At 39.2% G+C, this 19,709-nt stretch overlaps 1 protein-coding gene across 1 annotated transcript in view; it reads right to left on the reverse strand.

Annotated features, from left to right (window-relative positions):
* The window catches only part of ADAMTS20 (ADAM metallopeptidase with thrombospondin type 1 motif 20), a gene marked incomplete at both ends in the record, with an annotated part of 108,616 nt that extends 89,267 nt beyond the window's left edge, over positions 1–19,349 (reverse strand). Inside the window, 4 exons of the mRNA XM_082011981.1 lie at positions 1,206–1,465; positions 5,361–5,523; positions 18,524–18,870; positions 19,259–19,349. Coding sequence (XP_081868107.1) covers positions 1,206–1,465; positions 5,361–5,523; positions 18,524–18,870; positions 19,259–19,349 — 861 coding nt within the window. The remainder of the gene's footprint in view (positions 1–1,205; positions 1,466–5,360; positions 5,524–18,523; positions 18,871–19,258) is intronic.
* Between the last annotated feature and the right edge of the window lie 360 nt (positions 19,350–19,709).

A 19,709-nucleotide genomic window follows, 5' to 3' on the forward strand; every position in this document is an offset into this window, starting at 1 on the left:
AAAAATCCACATCTCAACTGATTTTTTGGGGGTAATACATGAACTTTCAGACCTTCACATGCCAGTACACACCCATAGAAAAATTCAGAAGACTTCATCAAATTAAAGTATGCTAATCTCCCTTAAAAAATCATTGATTTTCTTATAAACCAATTAAAAAAAATTCCATCTTCTAAATTTAGGTACCTGTGTAATAGGTAACAGCACCTCTACTGCCATCAGCTGGAGATCTAGACTTTTAAAGTGAGCAGAACCCGGTTCAGTTGCCTAACTACACATTATCTAGTGTCACTTCAGATGCTATAGGTTATCAGACACCTGTACAGAACTGGCAGATACTACACATGATCTACAGGAGACTGGCACACCTTTATGAAGCAGCAGCTGAGGCCAAGTCAGATGTCCTATGGCATCTTAAATGGCACTGGACGCTTCTATGAAGCAAATTAATTGATCCCATTGGAAACTAGAGAGCTATTCTCTTCATCCAAAAGTAGATGTCTATAACTGGTCAAGTGAATAGTTCTATTATTTAAAGCAGATATCTCCACAGATACCTATATGTAGGTGGCTTAATTTGCAAGCCCGAAGATCAATGCAGTTTCATAAAAATTTAGCTTCTTGAATAGATGGAAGGACAGAAATCTAGAAATAATTACTATACAGATATTTTAGCATGCCTTTTCCTAAAAAACAGTTCAACAGATGCCATGGTAAACTTTTTTATTCTACAGAGCTTATTATACTAGCTCCTGAATCAATACAAGAAGTGACTTTTCATTCAAGCAAGAATTCACCACAGAAAGAGCTCAACTAAATTATGCCACCTCAAAGTCTGACCCATATTAATTTGAAATTACTTGAAAAACTAGGATTATTATAACTAAGCATTTTTTCACAATACCTTTTAACCTCTGTCTGCTTAATTAATCCATATGTTTAACTGGCTGAAGCTTAAGAATTCATTTAACGCAACAGCAAATCAGGAAATAGGTCACAGCATTTCACCTACACACCTTACTGCGTTAAACTGAAAAGATCCGTAATCTGAAGTTTTGGGCCTACTGGTTTTTTTTATATTTATGGAATCTCTTTCTTTTAATATAGAATTCAGTCAGACCAGAAGACAGAGAAGTTGCAGAAGAGAAAACAACAGAACAGAAATAACTGAAATTGCTAATACTTATGAACTTAAGTTTACTTACTATTGACATCAGTGTTAGTATGTAGTGCTGTAAATTCTGCCCATGGTGACGAACCATTTTGGTGTCAGCTGTAACCATCACTTCTACATATCTTGGATAGGAAAGAAAACGTTTTTTCCTGGAATGTGGATTGCCACCATCCTCTATAGATAGGTTATTTAAAGCATACTCTAAACTGACAGACTTCTGTAAAACATTGCTCTCTTCATTTAAACTGCCAAAGATTGGATGTAATAAAGTGCTCTTCTTCAACTCTTTTTCTGTAAAGTAAAAAAAGATTTACCGTTGAATGCAGTTTCTAAGTTTAAAAAGAGAAACGGGCAAAAGGCTGCCCAAAATAGACAAAGCAAGCTTATATTTATGATCTTATTTCCAAAAGAACCAGTGCAAGAATTAAAAAAAATATTAAACGTGGAAGGCTCTAATAGGAACATCAAATTAAACATCTTGTACATTATCATATAGTTCTACCACATGTGGATTCATTGTTAAAAATTAGTTAAGGAATAGGAGTATTACACAGTTCCTAGAATGCAGTGTAATCCAAATAGGCAGGCTGGAAGCAGATAAGCACTACAGCTTAATCAGTGCAACAAAGGAAGCAAGTTAATGAAACAAAATATATATTTTTACACATAAACCTTTGACACCAACAGAACCAATCAAAACAAACCATAACGAAGACTAGGCCCGAGTCCTGAATTCAAGTCCTTATTGACTTTTTCATGTATAGAACATTATATTTATATAAATATGGAGTTTACTTCATAAGCAAGTATGCATCAAAAGCCTTCAGTGACTTTCTTGACATCTTTGTTAATATTTGTTATGTAGGATCAGGTACTAAAGGAAATATAGAACCTAATCTGATATCTCCAAGCTAAGTACTGTAAAACTTCCAGTTATGCTGTATAGTCCAGCCACCATACGCTTCTGATGCTTGATACATAAAATCCATGCATTGATCAGGGAATCACCTTAGCAATAGCCCACATAAAAATACTTAACTGAGAAGCATATCTGAATTCTCACTACTCTCTAGAACTTAAGCACCTAACTAGACACTTCAGCCCCCTCAGAACAAACCTCCACTGTCTTTCTGGAAGCTAGATTTCCTTTTAAAAAGCAGCTGCCAAAGGATATGTCTCCTAATTGCTTTATTCTAATGACTTAGTGACTAGAGCAGTAACTCAAGAATTCAGAGATCCCAACTCTGTCACCCCTCAATTTGAGAGGCCTTAAATCTATGCATTCCATATTTCAGGGGAAGAGCCCTCATCCATAAGGGCTACTGTTTTAGCATCAATTTAAGCTATTTTTTACAGGTCAATAGTCTGTCCTCTTTAAACTTAGGGCACAATACAGCCAGAAAACAAGAGTAGAGGGACAACAGCAAGCACCTTAAAGTTTGTTGAATAATTGTCTAAAAGCCAGTCACAAAATTTAGCTATATAAACCGCAAAAACTTAGCACTAACAATAAGGAGGGGAGAATTTGGGGACTGGCTTTGAAAAGAAACTTGTTCATGAGTACCTACATATATTAGATGTGTTCAGATTGACTGAGTTTGATGCACTGAAGAGAACTGGCTGAAGCAATCTCATATGCACATCATCTTTACTAGGTCACTGAAGGTGTCTGAGATTTCAGAGTACTGGCAAAATGGGAAACATCCATATTTAAAGTGGGAGTTTAAAGAGTATCTATATTTATGGAGCAGCCAAGACAAATTCAGTACCAGAACAAATCAAATTAATTGTGTTTATAAACACCAGAAATCAACAAGTGGATGAGTAATAGCTATCATTTACCAAAAACGTATTATGGCCAACTCAGATGAGCTTCCCTGTGTTAAGGAAGCAGGATTTCTGGATAGAAGAAATGCAGCAGATGTCCCATCCTGACTTAAGGGATGTACCAGGGTTTCCAATTAATTTTTCATCAGCAAGTTAGTTTAGAAGAAACCAGGACAAAGTGAGGAAAATATTAGTTAGGCAATTTTAAAAGTAATTATCATAGTCCAATTTCCAACTAAAAAGACATACTGAATGCTATGCCTCTCCATATCCTCTGTCAAGGTTCATTTACTAGAGAAAGAGAAACTCTCATGATCGCAACTATTGCTAGATATACTCTGTTCCTCCCTGAGGGGAGGATGCTAATAACCAGGCAAGACTAGTATTGAAGGAGACAAATCTCTTCTTTAGAAGGACAGAAAGATAACAACATAAGGTTTTTCTCCATGAACATTTCTGCAACTTCATTCCCCCAAAAATGACAGTAATCCCTGGCTCACAGTCTTTTGTAGTTTCTCTAATAAGTGAAAAGGGGCAAAATGACCACATTCTTAATGCTTGGATCCTTTTTCTCATACTAGGATGGTTATATGAATAGAATTCTCATACACAACATAGGAAAAAAAAAAACCAAACCACCACACAACAGACTGAAAGACCTCTACTTTGGTTCAGTACGTATTATTCATCATTAAAAAGAATTAGGAATAACAACACTTGCTTGATTTTCAAACAAAGTACTAACTCCTTATTCTGCAGTGACAATCAATGAATAGATAGCATCAGCTTCCTAAAACAGAGCTAAAGAAAGGAAATACCTTTGACTAGAATTTGCTGAATGCAAGATGATCATAATGGTTGCTTTTTGGCCTTAGTATATCTAGGTAACAGCAGAATTCTCAACATATTGTTTCTGAGTATAAAATAAGCTTTAAGAATTTTCCAAAATTAAAAACACTAGCCATTAGTGTCAATCTACACCATTATATTTGCAATTTGTATTTTCAAACATCTGGACAGATATTCCTTAAGAAAATAAAGTTGAAATTTTATTATTTTCCTTTTCTTCATATAGTCATATTTATGACTTAGCCTTGCTTAAACATTCCTGAAGTACATTCAAAATGCATAAATGCAGATTTCAATCTCATGAAAGGTGTAGAATTTTAATTAGACAGGATGTTACTAACTGCTAAGCTGAACAAAATATAAGCTTCTTTCTCGTATTGTGAATCTCCATCCACTTGTGTTTTCTTTGAAGTCCAATAAACAAAGCCCGTAGGCTTCTATCAAGAGCAAAAGAAAAGCATTTATGTCACTGGGCTTAAAAAAAAAAAATATGTTTCCAACACAATGATAAATATTTTTTAAATGGCATTAGTGTAATAGTAAAGGTTAAGAAGTGCATTGCTCAGGCAGGATCTTCAAAGGCTTCTACACCATTATATCTCAAAGCAGATGGTATCACAGTGTTTAGAATGAGTCTATGGACACCTACAATTTCAAATAAATCCTTTCTAATCCTGCTCTTTTGTTTATTTTTTGTACTTTGATGCTAGCTGCAGGTGCCTTTCTCACATCATACTATTTTCCAACTATGAAGACGCATGCATAACTATGAAAAACAACTACTGAAAGTTTTCTGCCCCACTAAAAAACAGATTAAAGCACAGTGCTTTCTACTCACTGCTTCATGGTATTAATAAAGCTTTATTTGTCTTTCATAGTCACTTTCACTGCATATGTTCTTGCTCTGAAGTGACTTGGCTTAATGATTAACCTATATACTGTGAAGCTATGAAAGTACAACCATTCACTTGTCACATATCCTAATAGTATGCTTGTAAATTACTCCACTTTATTTTAAATAAAACTAAGTATTATGAATATGTAGTATGAATAAATTATTAGTGTACTCCTAAGGACAAAAATCTACATTAATGGGGAATATTAGATACTTCCATGATTAAGGAAGACAGATGTCCTGTATTATCTGTTAGACTTGCAATAAATTCATTATCTTTTCTGAATATAGGGAACAACAACTCCTGTGGATCTACTCTTTAAATGTTTACATATGGGACAACATAGGTGTAAAAGTAAACCCACAGAGAATTTCTTGCAATATCATGATTTGTTTCATATTTTTTACATGTACATTTTGTCCTACATTTGAATTAGCCACTGGCAGAAAAAAAAAAAAGAAATGGGTGCCAAGTCTATGCGAAAGAAATGTGTAGGTTCTAATGGAACAATCTGGAGATAAATATTATTTACGAAAAATAAATCTTGCTTGCTTTTTTTTTTTTAAAGTCTGACACTTGAAAAAGTCACATTGAAATTTAAAGTATGACTGTACCTGAAACTTCACAAGGTTTATGGGATTTCTGGTACTTTCTTTTAAGTTCTTCATGCCTGTATATAAGATGTGGTTTGTTATGTTCATCTTCATGTTCACCTCCATCCGCTTTCATCAGAGGTTCTAAAAAATATTCACCATCATGTGCCTTAAAGGTGCCCATCTGAAAGTAAGAGAAGGAATTGATTTATTTTCCACTAAAAATACTGATATAAAAATAATTTGCATTGAAATAATAAACTATTTACAATAATATTTCTAAATTAATGGAAGTAAATTTGAACGTGAGACAGAGGAAACTTCAGTGGAAGCTGGAGACGGAAGCTTGAAGGTAAGGCAAAGAGAAGTTTGCTTTCAGAGACTTATCCCACCAGAATAACTCCTAACAGACTACCTTGCAATTAACAATGTATCATAGGTAATCACTATATACAGTTAATGAAACAAAGGAGATCTCAGAAGTAAAGAGAATGTAGGTGTTACCAAGCAGGACTGACTGGGAACTGTGCAAAGGGGAGCAGAGGCCATCAAGACATTCAGGATTCAAGTGTTATCCAAATTCTAGACTGATTTGTTGCCTTCTACATTTTTCTTCTAAAATTGCCTTTGCCCATAGACTAGAAACAGTGTTAACCTGATATTCTTTTTAAAGACCTCGAAATGAGTTCCAGGAATTCAAAGTTGCCAGTTTCATTAATGCGTTTTTCTCCTCGATTTTTCCCCTCTATAGCAGACACACATAAGTAACTATGTAATGCAAACCAAAGGAACTTGATTACTAACAAAAGCACTGGCACATATACAAAGAAAAAGAACAAAAATTAAGCTCCTTTCCCCCACTCCATAATCCATTCAATTATGAAATTCTAAAGCAGTATCTCTTCATAGATCCTTATTCATAGTTTCTTACGGCTTAAGTACCTTATTTTAGGAGACTACAAGAAGGAAAAACCATGTCAGAATTTCATCAAATTATTTTCAGACTTTCTGGCGACTTCCTCACATCAGCCAATTAAGCACCTAGCATGAGCAGGCGCACTGCACCCTGTTAGCTGGTTTGCCCCATTAGTGAGGCGTGTTGACCAATAACAGAATTGTGATGATCTATATAATATGGTTTAAGAGATTAAGCGTTCACCTCAACCTTGAAACGCAGGGTTAGAGAGTGGCAGAGCAAGATACATGAGAAGAGAGAATAGTTATTTTCAAGCAACCAACAAACAGCCTTTTAAAATCTGCTGCAGCCTACCTTAGTGTCCAGGGTATTGTACTGGAATCGTAATATCCCCTTGAATTTGGGATCCTTCTAGCAACTATCCGTTTTCTGTGTTTAAAAGTCTGTGAGGCTTCAGGCATATGTCAGATTATCTGTAATCTTGCCTGATACATAGTGTACATATCATCCAAACTTTACAGTTATTGTAAACTCACTGTAGTTAGATCATCTGCATCACCTTTGCTGCAGAATGAAAAAAGACCCAGCTAACTAGTATTCTCCTTTCAAGACTGTTTAAAATCTAACTCGCAGGAACACTTTTCCCCCTCGGTTCCATTTAAATTCTTTGCAAGTAGTCTTCATGCTGGATCTTTATATGGTCAGTTCAGCCTTCTCACATCCAGTGTTTCCAGGGCCTGAGATCTGTAGAGGACAGCAGATTGAGCGTCCTGAGAACGCTGTGTGCCTCCCTGGAAAGGGCCTCATGAAAACAGATATGCCACAGCTTGTCAGTTAGTCCTAATTAGGTGCAACCTTCTGGGCAAAATGACAGGGACAGACAAGAAGAGCCTGTCACTCAGGAACAAAGCAGCAAGAACTGATGCTAAGATTTGTGTTGATTTTTATTATATAAATTATTAAAGTCCCAATTACCAAAACAAGATAAATTTGACCCCATACTATCTGTGAACACTAACATGCTAATTAATTCTTTTCTCCTGACATACCATAAACCCTATTTCTAGATTAGAGACAATTAAAATGTTATTTTTTAAGTAAGAACTTTATTGCTGCTTTTTTCCACATATACATTTTACTTCTCTACTACTCCTTATAATAGCTAGAGCAGATATTCTGTATTTGTTTCTTCAATGGCTCTTCCAACTAACAGGCTTTCAGATTTTACTAAGAAATGGTTTCAGCTACAACAAACATACTGATTATGAGAATAGTAGCACAGAACTAATAAGGAATGAGTTTGTGCTACATTTTAAACTAAACTCATCTTCCAGAATATCAGTCTTCTACTGGAAAAGATGAACTGCAAGAACAAGGCTATATTTTTCTACCATTTCACACTCAAAAGAAAAATAAAAATCACTAAGACATATGTTTCTGAGTGAGTCTGATCACTTTGAAAACTCCACTCAGAATCCTGACCCCATACTCAGACAAAACAAGTACTACCAGAGGAAAAATCCTACCTAGGAATTCAAAACCATATTTATGCACACATTATCCTATCCAGCAGGTTGGAAAGAGTCAACATGAGGCATCACGATTGATCCAAGTCAGTCTAGGATTGCTGATACTCCAAAAGAGGTACTCCTGCCTTGCCCCTCCTCTAGATGTGCACTCCTATACTTCTTTAAGCACTAGCAATGGAAATCACGTACACTGCGTACCAACTCCTCTGTGCAGTTAAAAATCTTATGCCTCATACCAAATAAAGACATTTTTCAGCTGAAATAGTAAGAGTCACCTGGAATGGAGAACCATTTTTCCTGGCAAAAAGGAACTTCATATCAGAAAGAGCTTACTGTAAAACCAGCCCATGAAACAACTCAGAATGGTACTCCAACGCCTGCACATCAAGTTGAGCCTAACAACGAATACACAAAATGCCCAGCAACATTTGTAGCCTAGCTTGTTACTCAATAGTCTAAGTATCTCAATCAGAACTGATATATGTATCTTAACTGAAATCCAGAACCCTGTGCCGAAAAAAGACACACTGAAGTAATCTAGGGAGAGAAAAAAAAAAAAGAAGCAGGCAATACTCCCTCTTTTAAAAGATACTCCAAAGTAGCAGTAACTCTGCTCATCTTCACAGTAAATTATTAGATAAATTGCCTAGAAAGCAAAAGAACGCAATCTCCTTTGTTATCCCTAAGAAAACACAAAACACACCATAAACTTATAGCCCCAAAGGTTAGGCCAGACAACTGGAAGGGAAGAAACCTATATTATGTTTCATGACCTCAGAATTATTCTTAGCTTTTTGTTTTAAGTCAAAAGATTAATACAGGAAGGCACAATAGTGTCCTTAAGACTGGAGATATCACCTTTCCAGATACTTAGGCTAACTATTTTAGAAAAATGGAGCCAGGCTTCCTCTTATTTGAGCACTCTCTGGCCCACTGATTCTTGCACAGTATCCCAGGATCAACTGTCTGTTTAGATATGGAAGAAACAGCTGATCAAAAATCTCTAATGCAACAAACTTTCATGCTTTCCTCAATGAATTCTCTCCTCTTCAACAATGTATAGGTAAACAAGTAATTACTACCACTGACTAGTTAGGAACACCTCCCACCAGTAGTCTACAATAAATTTTTTACACATCCACTATCCAAGTTGAGAAGAACTCATTATATTGTATGTGAGAAAGAGCAAAGGGTAAGAGTTGTAAACAGTGCTCTGTCTTAAGAAGGGTATATGATATTTGTCATTTAAAACCCAAGCAGACACTGAGCTTGAAGCCATCAATTCCAATCCTTTAAGTTCTCTATGAAGACTAAGGATTACTCCTAGGATTTTGATTAGCTACACATAGTTATCTCCTCATTTTCCTAACACAGAGGTCTACAAAAATTCAGTCACCAGCTACACTGTCTGTTTAAGTATCACTTTCATGAATGAAGGGCTATAAATCTGGTGACGCACTCTGCTGATACAAATGAAGCTATTACTGTGAGTTAGGCACACAAGGAAAAGGGCTGTGAGATCCAAACGAAAAATACTTTTGATAAAAGCAAATAAAGCAAAATCACTTAGATGTACAGAGACAGGTTGCTGAAACAGGAGCCCAAGCATTTGCAGGAAATGAAATCAGAAATGAACTGGATTTACTTATCATCTACAGATGCCTCTCAAATCATGTAACAAGAAATCTGCCTGAAACGTTCTATTTCTGTTCTCAGATAAAGAGGTAAAAGTACATTTAAAAGATCTCTTCAGTAGAAGTGGAGTACAAAATTGAAAACAGTATCTTGCACATCATAAATAAGTGGTCCAAAGAGGGAGTGCTATCCAGGACTATGCATATGCATAGATTTGAGGAAATTCATGAGAAAACCCACATGAGAAAGATAATTTATTTCTTGGATTTAAAATACTCTGGATGAGTTAGACACTTTGTATTAAATCAAGACTCAATGGATCAACAGAAACACTCATTATATATGGTATGTCTTAGTGGTTTAAAGTGGCTTAAAACTGGATAGTCTTAATAAATGTATTTGCTCTATCCCAAGAATAGTAGAAATAAATATTGCAAAATTTATGGTTAAACTATGTACCATGCCCGTATACAAATTACATCCTTGTGTATAATGGCAACTTCGTAGAACACATGGAAAACATAAGGGGTATATAGCAGGTTTCAGAAACGTGGAATTAATCTTAATATGTCCAACAGCAAAATTGGAAAGGTTTCAGAAAAATGCTAAAAGAACAACTGAAGTTCTGGAAAACATGACTCTAAACTGGCAGACTCCCTCCCAGGTAAGCTCCACTCCTGTGCTCAAGTATTTTTCATGCCCTCATGGTATGGCTTCTTAACTCACACTCAAAAACCTGCAAGTAGTTTACAGAAAGAGTACTTTCATGGTCAAAGTAAATTACAAAATCCCTTCCTTTTATATTATTCTTTCCCCACCCCCCGCCTTGTGTTAATTCAAAGCTCTTCTCAATCATGTGAGAAGCCCTTCACCTTTCTCTTCCTGCTCCACTGTTACAATGTTTTCTAATGAAAGACCTAAGAAGCATAGCTTAATTAGTTCACTGAAGAAAAAAGTATTAGAGGTTATCTGATCATGGTACACTGCCAACATCTGGAAAAAATATTTCTACTAGAAGACAATTCAGCTAGAAACACAACAAGAGGTACTGGTTGCAAGCCAATGTATTAATTGAAACTAGAGCTACTATAATAGAAATAAGAAAACCGTAATAAATAATAAATAATACACCTGTTAAGCAGCAAAGAATGAGCAAGTGTTTTGTGGTGGAATACCTTTTTAGAAGTGATTGAAAGCAACATATTTTAAGTTCTTAGAAAGAAACAGAACAAAATGCTAGAAGCTTATTATAGGAGGAAAAAAAATCTTTCATTGTAAGTTTAACTATGATCTAACTACACCTCCTTACAAATTCTGTCATGTTAAGATTTCATGAGCAGATAGTAACCACACCTTTAGCACACTTAATCACACCTTGAACAGAACTGATGCAGCATCCACCTATGCTCAGAAGTGTCCCCATCTGGAAAGGCACCTAATCATGGTTAAATAAAATTACATAATTCCAGATGTGAATTTAAATTCCATGTAAACTCCTGAAGAGATCTTATCTATCTGTATGTTTAGATCACACCTGGATCCTGTGTCCTTACTGCCAAGTTACTCTCACTCAGGAACACACACCAAACAAACAAACAAAAAGGTATTTCCCTGTTTCATAACGCACAGAGGAAAGAATATTCTTGCAGGAAGTGTAAAACCTGGCACTGCATACCCTGAACATCACTTGGTAAGGCTGTTCCAGGCAAGAAAGTCTGACTGAAGCCTGGTAAAAATGGTATTCCAGGAGTTTCTAAATACAATTTGTAACACACACTGGCTAAATAGCAAAGAACTTGAGAGAATGTTACAATAACAATCTCAAAGACAGTTGGAAAGAGCAGGGTTCATGGCAATTAACAAGATTCATTGGAGTGGGAGAGGCAACTTACTTATTTTTACCTTTATAGACAATTCACAGTGAACAAGCTAGACAAGTCAATTTAAATTATGCATAATGACTTTTTTCATAGATATATACATGGAGGTTTCATTATACAAAAGCATCTCTTCTACAATACCTGTTGCAACTTGCGAAACAAAGTGTATATATGAATAAAGGGTGGGGGTTTTTTTGTTGGGCTTTTTTCAGGAGCGAGGGGCTTGTTGGCTTTGATTTTTGTTTTTTAGGGAATCTGTTTTTAACACATAAATAAACTACCATCGAGCTAAGTACTCCCATAGAACACAGACCTAGGGGATCCACACGCTTGATCTTGTGGGAAACTCCATCATATCATCTTGTCTGTCTCAGTAAATGTCAAGCAAATTTACATTTGCAACTTATCTCTGTTTAAAGAGAACTTCCTAGCTTTGATGTTTTTAAGTACATGCAGAACCACCTTTTTCTCTCACTGGGAGATGAATAGCTCCATAAAGTCCTTTCAACCTCATCTGCGCCATCAGGCAGTTAACACTCAAGTACACCCAAGATACGGCTAACTTCTCACCCATTTTAGTCAACCACACAGTAAGTTACCTTGAGTATTTCTGTCAACATGTGTATACCTAGAAGGTATGACCTATTCTCACAGTGTCTGACTTTGTTACCGTAACTTGCCATTTTCTAGTGAGGGTATGTCTGAAACATGACAACTGAGACTATTGCAGATACTTTATCTCATGTGGGAAGCTTATCTATTCCCTGAGAGTTCAAAGTTTCCCGAGACCTATGACAACTGTTTACTGCCACCTGGGGCTGGAAGCATTAACTTAAGGACAAAAAAAAAAAAAAAAAGCTGTTTTGCACACCTTTTCTGTAATTTAGCTCACCTAGTGACAGCTAAGGGCCATATGTTGTGTCCTCTCCCCTCCCCTAATAGTCATATCACTCATGTTCATGCACAGTACCTACTGTGTATTTCCTGGAAGTTTAATGAACATGCTTTTTTTTTTTTTTAAATATATATATAAGCATGTCCATATATATTGGGCATATATAAATCCAACCTCCTGTGCCTGCCCACAGCTTTCCAGCAAATTCACCTGTGTCACATAAACCCAAAATGATGAAAAAGAGATTGTGAATCTCCTGTAAAGGCAGCAGTTATGAACAGGCTGCAGCCATCAGAACAATTTATCTGGCGAACAGTATGTGCTCAAGCAGCTGCCAGGGAAGAAGGCTACCAGACACAGGATGTGAGCAAAAGGCAGGCCAGCAATGGCTGAGCACCCTTGACATAAAACGTTAAACAGATGGGGACATGCTTACATAAAGGACAATCCATGCAGAATTGCTGGTGAAAAGGTAGACACATACTCAGATCCTACAGCTTCCGACAGACATTTTCTGTGACAGACCTTCAGCCGCACAATTCACAACCCTATGTATTTTCTCAGTTTACAATTGCAGTTACCACATGTATTTGCTGATCTGTGCTGGTCCGTGGATAAAAGCATAGCATCTGCGGAAATATTTTCAGGAAAAGCAGAGATATAAAGAGCTTGGGGAAAAAGTACTGTGGATGTTTCAGGTTGTTTGTAACAGCTGCAAGGGGGACCTAAGCTGTCATCCTATTTTATAACAAATTGTGATGAATAGTGATATTGCCAAGGCAGGCAGGCAGAAACTGACTCTGGGATACAGGATCATATTCAAGTAAATTCAAGTGTTATGGTGAAAAAGACATCTAGAGTCTATATGTGGGAAAACAAAGCTAAAAAGAGATGAGATAGCAATAGTAAAAGATACGTACCATTGATTCTGTGACCAGCAGAGCAAGACTGGGAAGTCTTCAGAAAACTGCAGTTATTAAAATAGATTCTTGTTGAAAAAATGCTAGATCAAGTGTCACAGAAGTGGAAATATTGAAACATTGGTCCTACTTGTGAGAATACATACTAAGGAAAAGCTAATAGGAAAACAAATCAAAGTACATGAGATAAAAATTGTAAATGAAATTAAGTCAAGAGCAAAAGAAGAAATAATCCCAGGAGAAAGGACTAAAAAAAAAGAAAAATCAAATGAAAAATTCAAATGAAGCAATCAAGTACAACAACCTTTATCTAGGCCTTTTCAATCTAGAGAAGTTAGAGTTCAGTCTACTTCCTGATCCTTTTTTATTCTGCTTAGCTATAAAATCCACAGCCAAAAAGAAAGAGCATTTTACCTTTTACTTGCAAAGTCAATCCTTGTACTTGAAACCATTTTGTGCTGGTGAGACATAGAACAAATGCACAGGGTGATAATGAAAGCAATGAAATTTTTTTAGTGTTGTACTGCAGAGATCCAGGGCTGGAGTCTCACCTTGTATACCTATATGACAAGTGAAACCAGAACTATTAAGTGGAAGTCATCACAACAGCCAGTCAGCAGCAGTAAGACTCAGTTTGCCTAAACGAGAATTGTCTTGAGTTGACATTTTAATATGATTTTTTCCTAGCTTATAACAGAATCTCTACATTAAGATAAAAATCTGTAAAATTTGGTATGTGGCTTATGGATGCTCATAGGTTTATAAATGTGACCTGAGTGCTGAAAACTAATCTACCTTTCAGATTCAGAAAGTAATTTTTTTTGAAGTGACAGCCAGTAAGTTAAAGCATTAAGTTATGTTAAGGTAAGCATATCTTCCAGTTACAAGTGTTGAAGCTTTCTTTGGAAAACCAATGTAGTTTAACTCATTGAAGTTATTAGTACTAAGCAGTACAAAACTGAGGAACTAATATCTGGAGTCTGTTACCTGCACTAGGTCTTTACAAGAAACTAGATGCTGGCTATGCTAGCACTAGCTTCTAGCCAGTTGTTTGGGGGGGGGTGTTGTTTTGGGGTTTTTTTAATTAAACAATTAAAAATTACATTTCATTAAGATAAATTCCAGGATTGCCTACTTTTCCTTAAAAGGAACCATTGCACTCATCTATAGCAGCAGACAGAATTGTTGTCAAAATCTCTCAGAAAGGTGAGCCGCTGACCCGTATTAATAAAAAAATAAACACAACTTCTTGTACTGAGGAAATTCTGAAGATCCACACTTAGGTTCAGATTCTTACCATCCTCCAGGCAAAAGTAAGTTTGATGTGAAGTAAAGGAATGTTACCAAGGGGCTTCCTTGAGCTCCCAACAAAGGAATTTGTTATGCAGACCTTGTTACACTCCAGAAGCTGCATTAGAACAAAGCAGTCCTGCCTTCCTGGACTGCAGAAAGCTGATAGCTAGCAAATCCATGCAGGAAGAGATTCACGTGTACTTTCCTACTCCTAACTTTTCCCAGCCAGTGAGCATGTGAAGTTGCTTTATACACCAGAGACTGTACACCCAAAAAGTCCTCAGCATCAGTCAATGTATTCCTAACCTCCAAGAAAGAATACCCGGTTTCTCAGAAGACTAAACAAACTGTTTTTATAGCATTCATTCAGGATTTAAAAAAATAAAAATAAAGCTCCTTTCTTCAGACAACAGCCTGCTAGGAATTGAAAGCTCGTTCCAGTTATAAACGGTGATAGCGCCCTCATTTTAAGATACTTTATTCACTGGTATTTGCTCGTATTTGTCAGTAATAACAACATGTAAGCTGCATTTTCTCAAAAGTTAAATGACCTTTTAATATTTTTTTTACCTCTTTGATTTTGCTGTCTGGATAATATTTGAGAGGTCTCTTTAGTCTACAGGCATCCAGGGACATCCTCAGCAGATCTTGTTTCCTGTGTTTGTAGGAAGCTATAATTGACTAATGCAGTAAAAGTAAAAAAAAGATATAGAACTTAGGAAAACTAAGTGAAATAAAGTGTTAAATTTCAAAAATTACTCTAAAGATGCAAGAAATATGCCTGTATGTTATCAGATGTTCAACTAGGCACCCAGGCCATCACTCCAAATGACCTTCTGCCTTTGACGGCATCCCAAACTTCCCTAATTACACACTCCCTCCTTGCAATTACTACAGACTCCCTGCTGACCTTCTAACCTCCCTTCGCTATTTGCATCTCTGAACCCAGGGCATGCTCTGAAATGTAACACAACAAAACTGCATACAGGGTGTCAGGAGCCATTAAGCAATGCTCCACGGGTACTCTGGGTTGTACATGCTCTTGGCACACTCAGAAAAAGGCTTAACCGCGGGTGAAAAGGGAAAGCAGAGCTTGAGGGGGAGAACACACTCAACTTGAGAATGCAAAAAAGAAAAGAAAGAACTTGGGAAGCAGGAGTGAAGCTGTGAATGAAGGCAGTCTAGAGCTTGGGGATAGATGCCTACACGATAAAGTAAACACAAGTACCTGGTTTAACTTCAGATCACCTAGGCACATCTTCAGAGCAATTTTTAGAATTCCACTGTTAAATTTCCTGTACCTTTTTATCTAAGTCCAAGTCCTTTTTTTCCTACCTAGCTTTTACAGCATTGGTCTACAGCAATTGCCTTACATACGCAAATCCGGAAGATAAAATTATACCTCATAGTTCAAAGCAATCTCTTCTATTTTAATTTCCATACACCAAGCTCAAGTTCAGCATTGAGGAAAATGGAGGAAAAGAGAAGCTATTTTACCTAAAATAAATATAATACAGGGCTGCTGAGTCACTAGTCTGGTTTCTACTGTCTCACTCACAATAAGTGGTATCTTACCTCAGCAGCAGTCCCACTTAAATCTTTGCATGTATTCATGAAGCATGGTACTGTTCAATAAAAGAGCAATAACTTACTAGTTTATCTTTGCAGGTACGTTTGTTGAATGCACAAAGCTATGACATTTTTAAAACCTTGAGAAAAAAAAGATCTCATTACTAACTTTTGAGGGTAGCCCCACCTGGGAGTGGGGAATGCATTCAGGGAGGCCAGGATCCCACAGGAAAATTCCACCTGGCCTCTATCTCCCTCCTTTCATATCCACTCTTCTCTCGACTCCAAAAAAGTTGTCTCCCCTGGCAGTTACATGAAGATTGTAACATTTACTTTAACTCCATGAGGATGAGGAAGAACATTAGGCTGAAGGCTCTGAGTCAGGTTGGAGGATACTCTGTGCAGATACAGGCAACCAGCTGGCTATGACCGCCTCTTTGTCCCTACACAATCCCTCCCTGGGGAACTATAGGCATGTCCCACAAAAAGCGCACCAGCCCTGATGCAGGGCTCTCCTTCTTCTGAAAACCTCACCAGGCTCCTTAGTGAGGGGAAAGCAGCCACAACGCTGGGTATGCCACATACGCTCAAGGCTGTGTCTGCCTGGGCAGAAGGTGAAATGAGCAGTGAGAAGGTCCTGAGAGCACTGGGACAGCAAGGCCTTTGCTGGTGGCTCAGGCTAGGCACTCTGTCAGCCAGGCAATGACTGAGGACATGAAGTCGAGCTGGAAGCTGCAGTGAAGTTCACAAGGCTCATCTAGAAGAGGCAAAGGCTCAGTTTAAAGGCACTCAGGGATTTCTGAGTGGAAGCATACGTGATGCAGACTGTAATGTACCAGTAAAGTAGAGAAAGAGACAAACACAAGAGAAGTGAGACACTCAAATTATTACAGAGAAGAGGGTCTTGGGCTGAAGATTTTGAGAACTGCTAAATAACAGGTAGTTGACACAACTTTTAAGTGCAGTAGGTACACATTTTTCAGAAAAATTTTCAGTGCACATGGTCCCTTTGAGTAATGAAAAGTGATGGTTTGTAGAGACAGAATTAAAATAGGCAACAAAAGTTACAAAAAGAAAAGGTTTTAGAACCTCTCATATTTATTACATATGGAGTATGACACTATTCTCAATGCCATGCTATATAAGCAACTGCTAGGACATGAAACAAAAAAACCTAAACAAATAAACCCATATTTGTGATTCATTCTCTTTCCTACTCCCTCTCTGAGTTAGTGCAACATATCAGGTCATTGGGTATAGGCTGAATTGGGTTTTGGATAATGCAGACATGAACCAACAACAGCTGTTTGCAAAGCAAGATACATAGGCAAAACTTTAATGAACACAGAATTACTGTTTTCAAATGCTTGCTTGTCCAGTAATTTCCAAAGACTAGTCCAAGCTTGCAGACCTCAACCAAAAGACAAGGTGGCATATATCCAAATATCCAAGAATAAGCATGAGACAACAGAGGCGTCTCCCTCAAGTACCAATTATTTCTGATCCTCTTTTCCATCATGTATATCACCTTCTTTTAATACTCATTACAGCCTCCTGCACACATCCAGCCAACCCCATTCTATTTTCAATAGGCTACTAGAAAGAGACTAGAATACCAAGTGGGTTTTTCCAGTTCCCAAAAATAGAAGTCTTGCACCTTCACTTTCCTGAGTGACTGCAAAAACATGGAACAACCTCAACTTAAACTCACAGTAATATTTACAACATCATATTTTTACAGTGTGCACATCAGTCATACTTGTCTCCTCAGTATTTCAATAAACAGTGATGTGGTAAAGCACTAGGTATCAGTTATCTTGTTTCTAAACTATGAAATTTAGCAACACAGTAAAACAGTTTTGATAGACAGTTGTGTGATACTATTTTTTCACTATCACTTTGGAAGACATCAGGAATGCTATCAAGGGATAAGTAAAGAATGTACATCACTGGAGTTCTGATTTGTTTGCTCAATTCAGTTCTTAAGAAGCATTTTATAGACACACTGTCACTGAAGTTAGTAGTAAGTTTCCCATTCCCTTTTAACACAAATGTGATTAAAGAGCCCTGCTGCACACAATACACCTCTACAGCATTGCTGAAAGCAGAGGAAAAAAAATATCAGCACTAGTTCTCTCTCATCATCTCAAGCACCATTATTCCTCACTCGTAACCACACAGTATCTATAAAGCTACAAATACATAGCTGATGCCAACTAACAGCATCATTTTATCATAATAGCTTGCTGTGTTTCTGAGGCATGGATTTTTCCTGTGTTATAATGGTCTTGGTGTCAGTAGTTACACCAACCAATTCTATTATAGGCCAGCAATAGATCCTTTGAAAGCAGCATTTGTATATCCCACCAAAAAAGTATCATCATGACTGCAAACTGCCGATGCCAAGACATTTCATGACCAACTACTTGGAATGATGCCCGAGAATTTCCAGCTCAGCTCTGCGGCAAAGGCTTCCCACTACATTTATTTCAAGGAGGAGAATATGAATGGAGACAGGAGTAAGTAAGCAGTAATCAAGATGCTTACCAAGCCACCACAGATGCTGAAGACAGCCATGTGCGTCTCCTGTGCATTGACATGCCCTCGGTAGAAGCAGTGGCGCAAATCAGGGGAGGACTGCTTCTGCGGGGCCCCTACGTGCACCACAGTGTACTGAGCAGCAACGAAGCCTGCATCAGCACTCAGGTTGAGCTGGAAGACCTGCCCGTATGCACTGAGCTGGTAATGTGTTCGGAAAGCAGCGGGCTCCAGTGGTGCCTCCAAGCTCCTTTTCCTCCTGCTGAAGTGATGCGTGTGAGGGAAAACTTCTCCAAATTCATTCACGCGGACAGGTGTGATGATTTCGTAGGAGGAGAGCTGCTTCACTAAGGTCTCTACAACAGAAGGCGAGAGACTCAGCCGGACGCAAGAGCAGAGGAGCGACCCTCACTCGCACCCAGGCGGTTGCTGGCAGGGCACCCTTTGCGCTAGCCAGGGCTCCGGTGACAGCCGCGGGGCGGGGGCCCGCCCGCAGCATGCCCGCCGATACCCGGCCCCGGCCCCGCCGCTGCGGGGCGCCCCGCGCCCGCCGTCCCCCGCGCCCGGCCGTCCCCAACGGCCACCCCGCGAGCGGCCGCCCCGCGGCCCCTCCGCCCCACGGGAGGAAACGCTCCCTCCTCCCCGTCCGCGGCCGGGCGAGCGGCGGCGGCCCCGCAGGGCACGGCGCTCTGCCGCAGGGCCAGGACCCCCGGGCAGCGGCCGCCTTTGTTGCCGCTCGTTTACCTTGTCCCGGGTGGAAGCGGACTCCCCACGACTCGGCGAGGAGCAGGGAGAGGGGGCACAGCAGACCCGCCAGCCACCTCGCCACCCGCATGGCTCGCTCCGCGGCGGGCGTGCCCGCAGCGCCCCCGGGCCGCTGCCTCAGCAGCCGCCGGCCGCCTGGGCCGGCCCCGCACCGCGCGGCTCCTCCATGCTCCCCGCGCCCCTCCTGGCTGTCCCGCTGCCTCCGCGCTCCCCTCAGACGCCCGCTCCCGCGGGAAGCCGCCCCGCCACCGCGCTCCCTCTCCTTCCAGCCCCTCGCCCTCCGCTCCCCCAGCTCGCTCTCCCGCCGCCGGGGTGGGCGAGGGCGGCCCTTCCCGGCCCTTCCTCCGCCTCCCTTGCCCCTGCCCCCGCCGCCGGCGGGGAGGCGAGGCGATGCCCGGCCGCCTTCAGGCGGGGGCCATCCCCGGACCCC

Source organism: Phaethon aethereus (assembly GCF_964289735.1).
Source record: "Phaethon aethereus genome assembly, chromosome: 1".
Lineage (NCBI taxonomy): Eukaryota > Metazoa > Chordata > Aves > Phaethontiformes > Phaethontidae > Phaethon > Phaethon aethereus.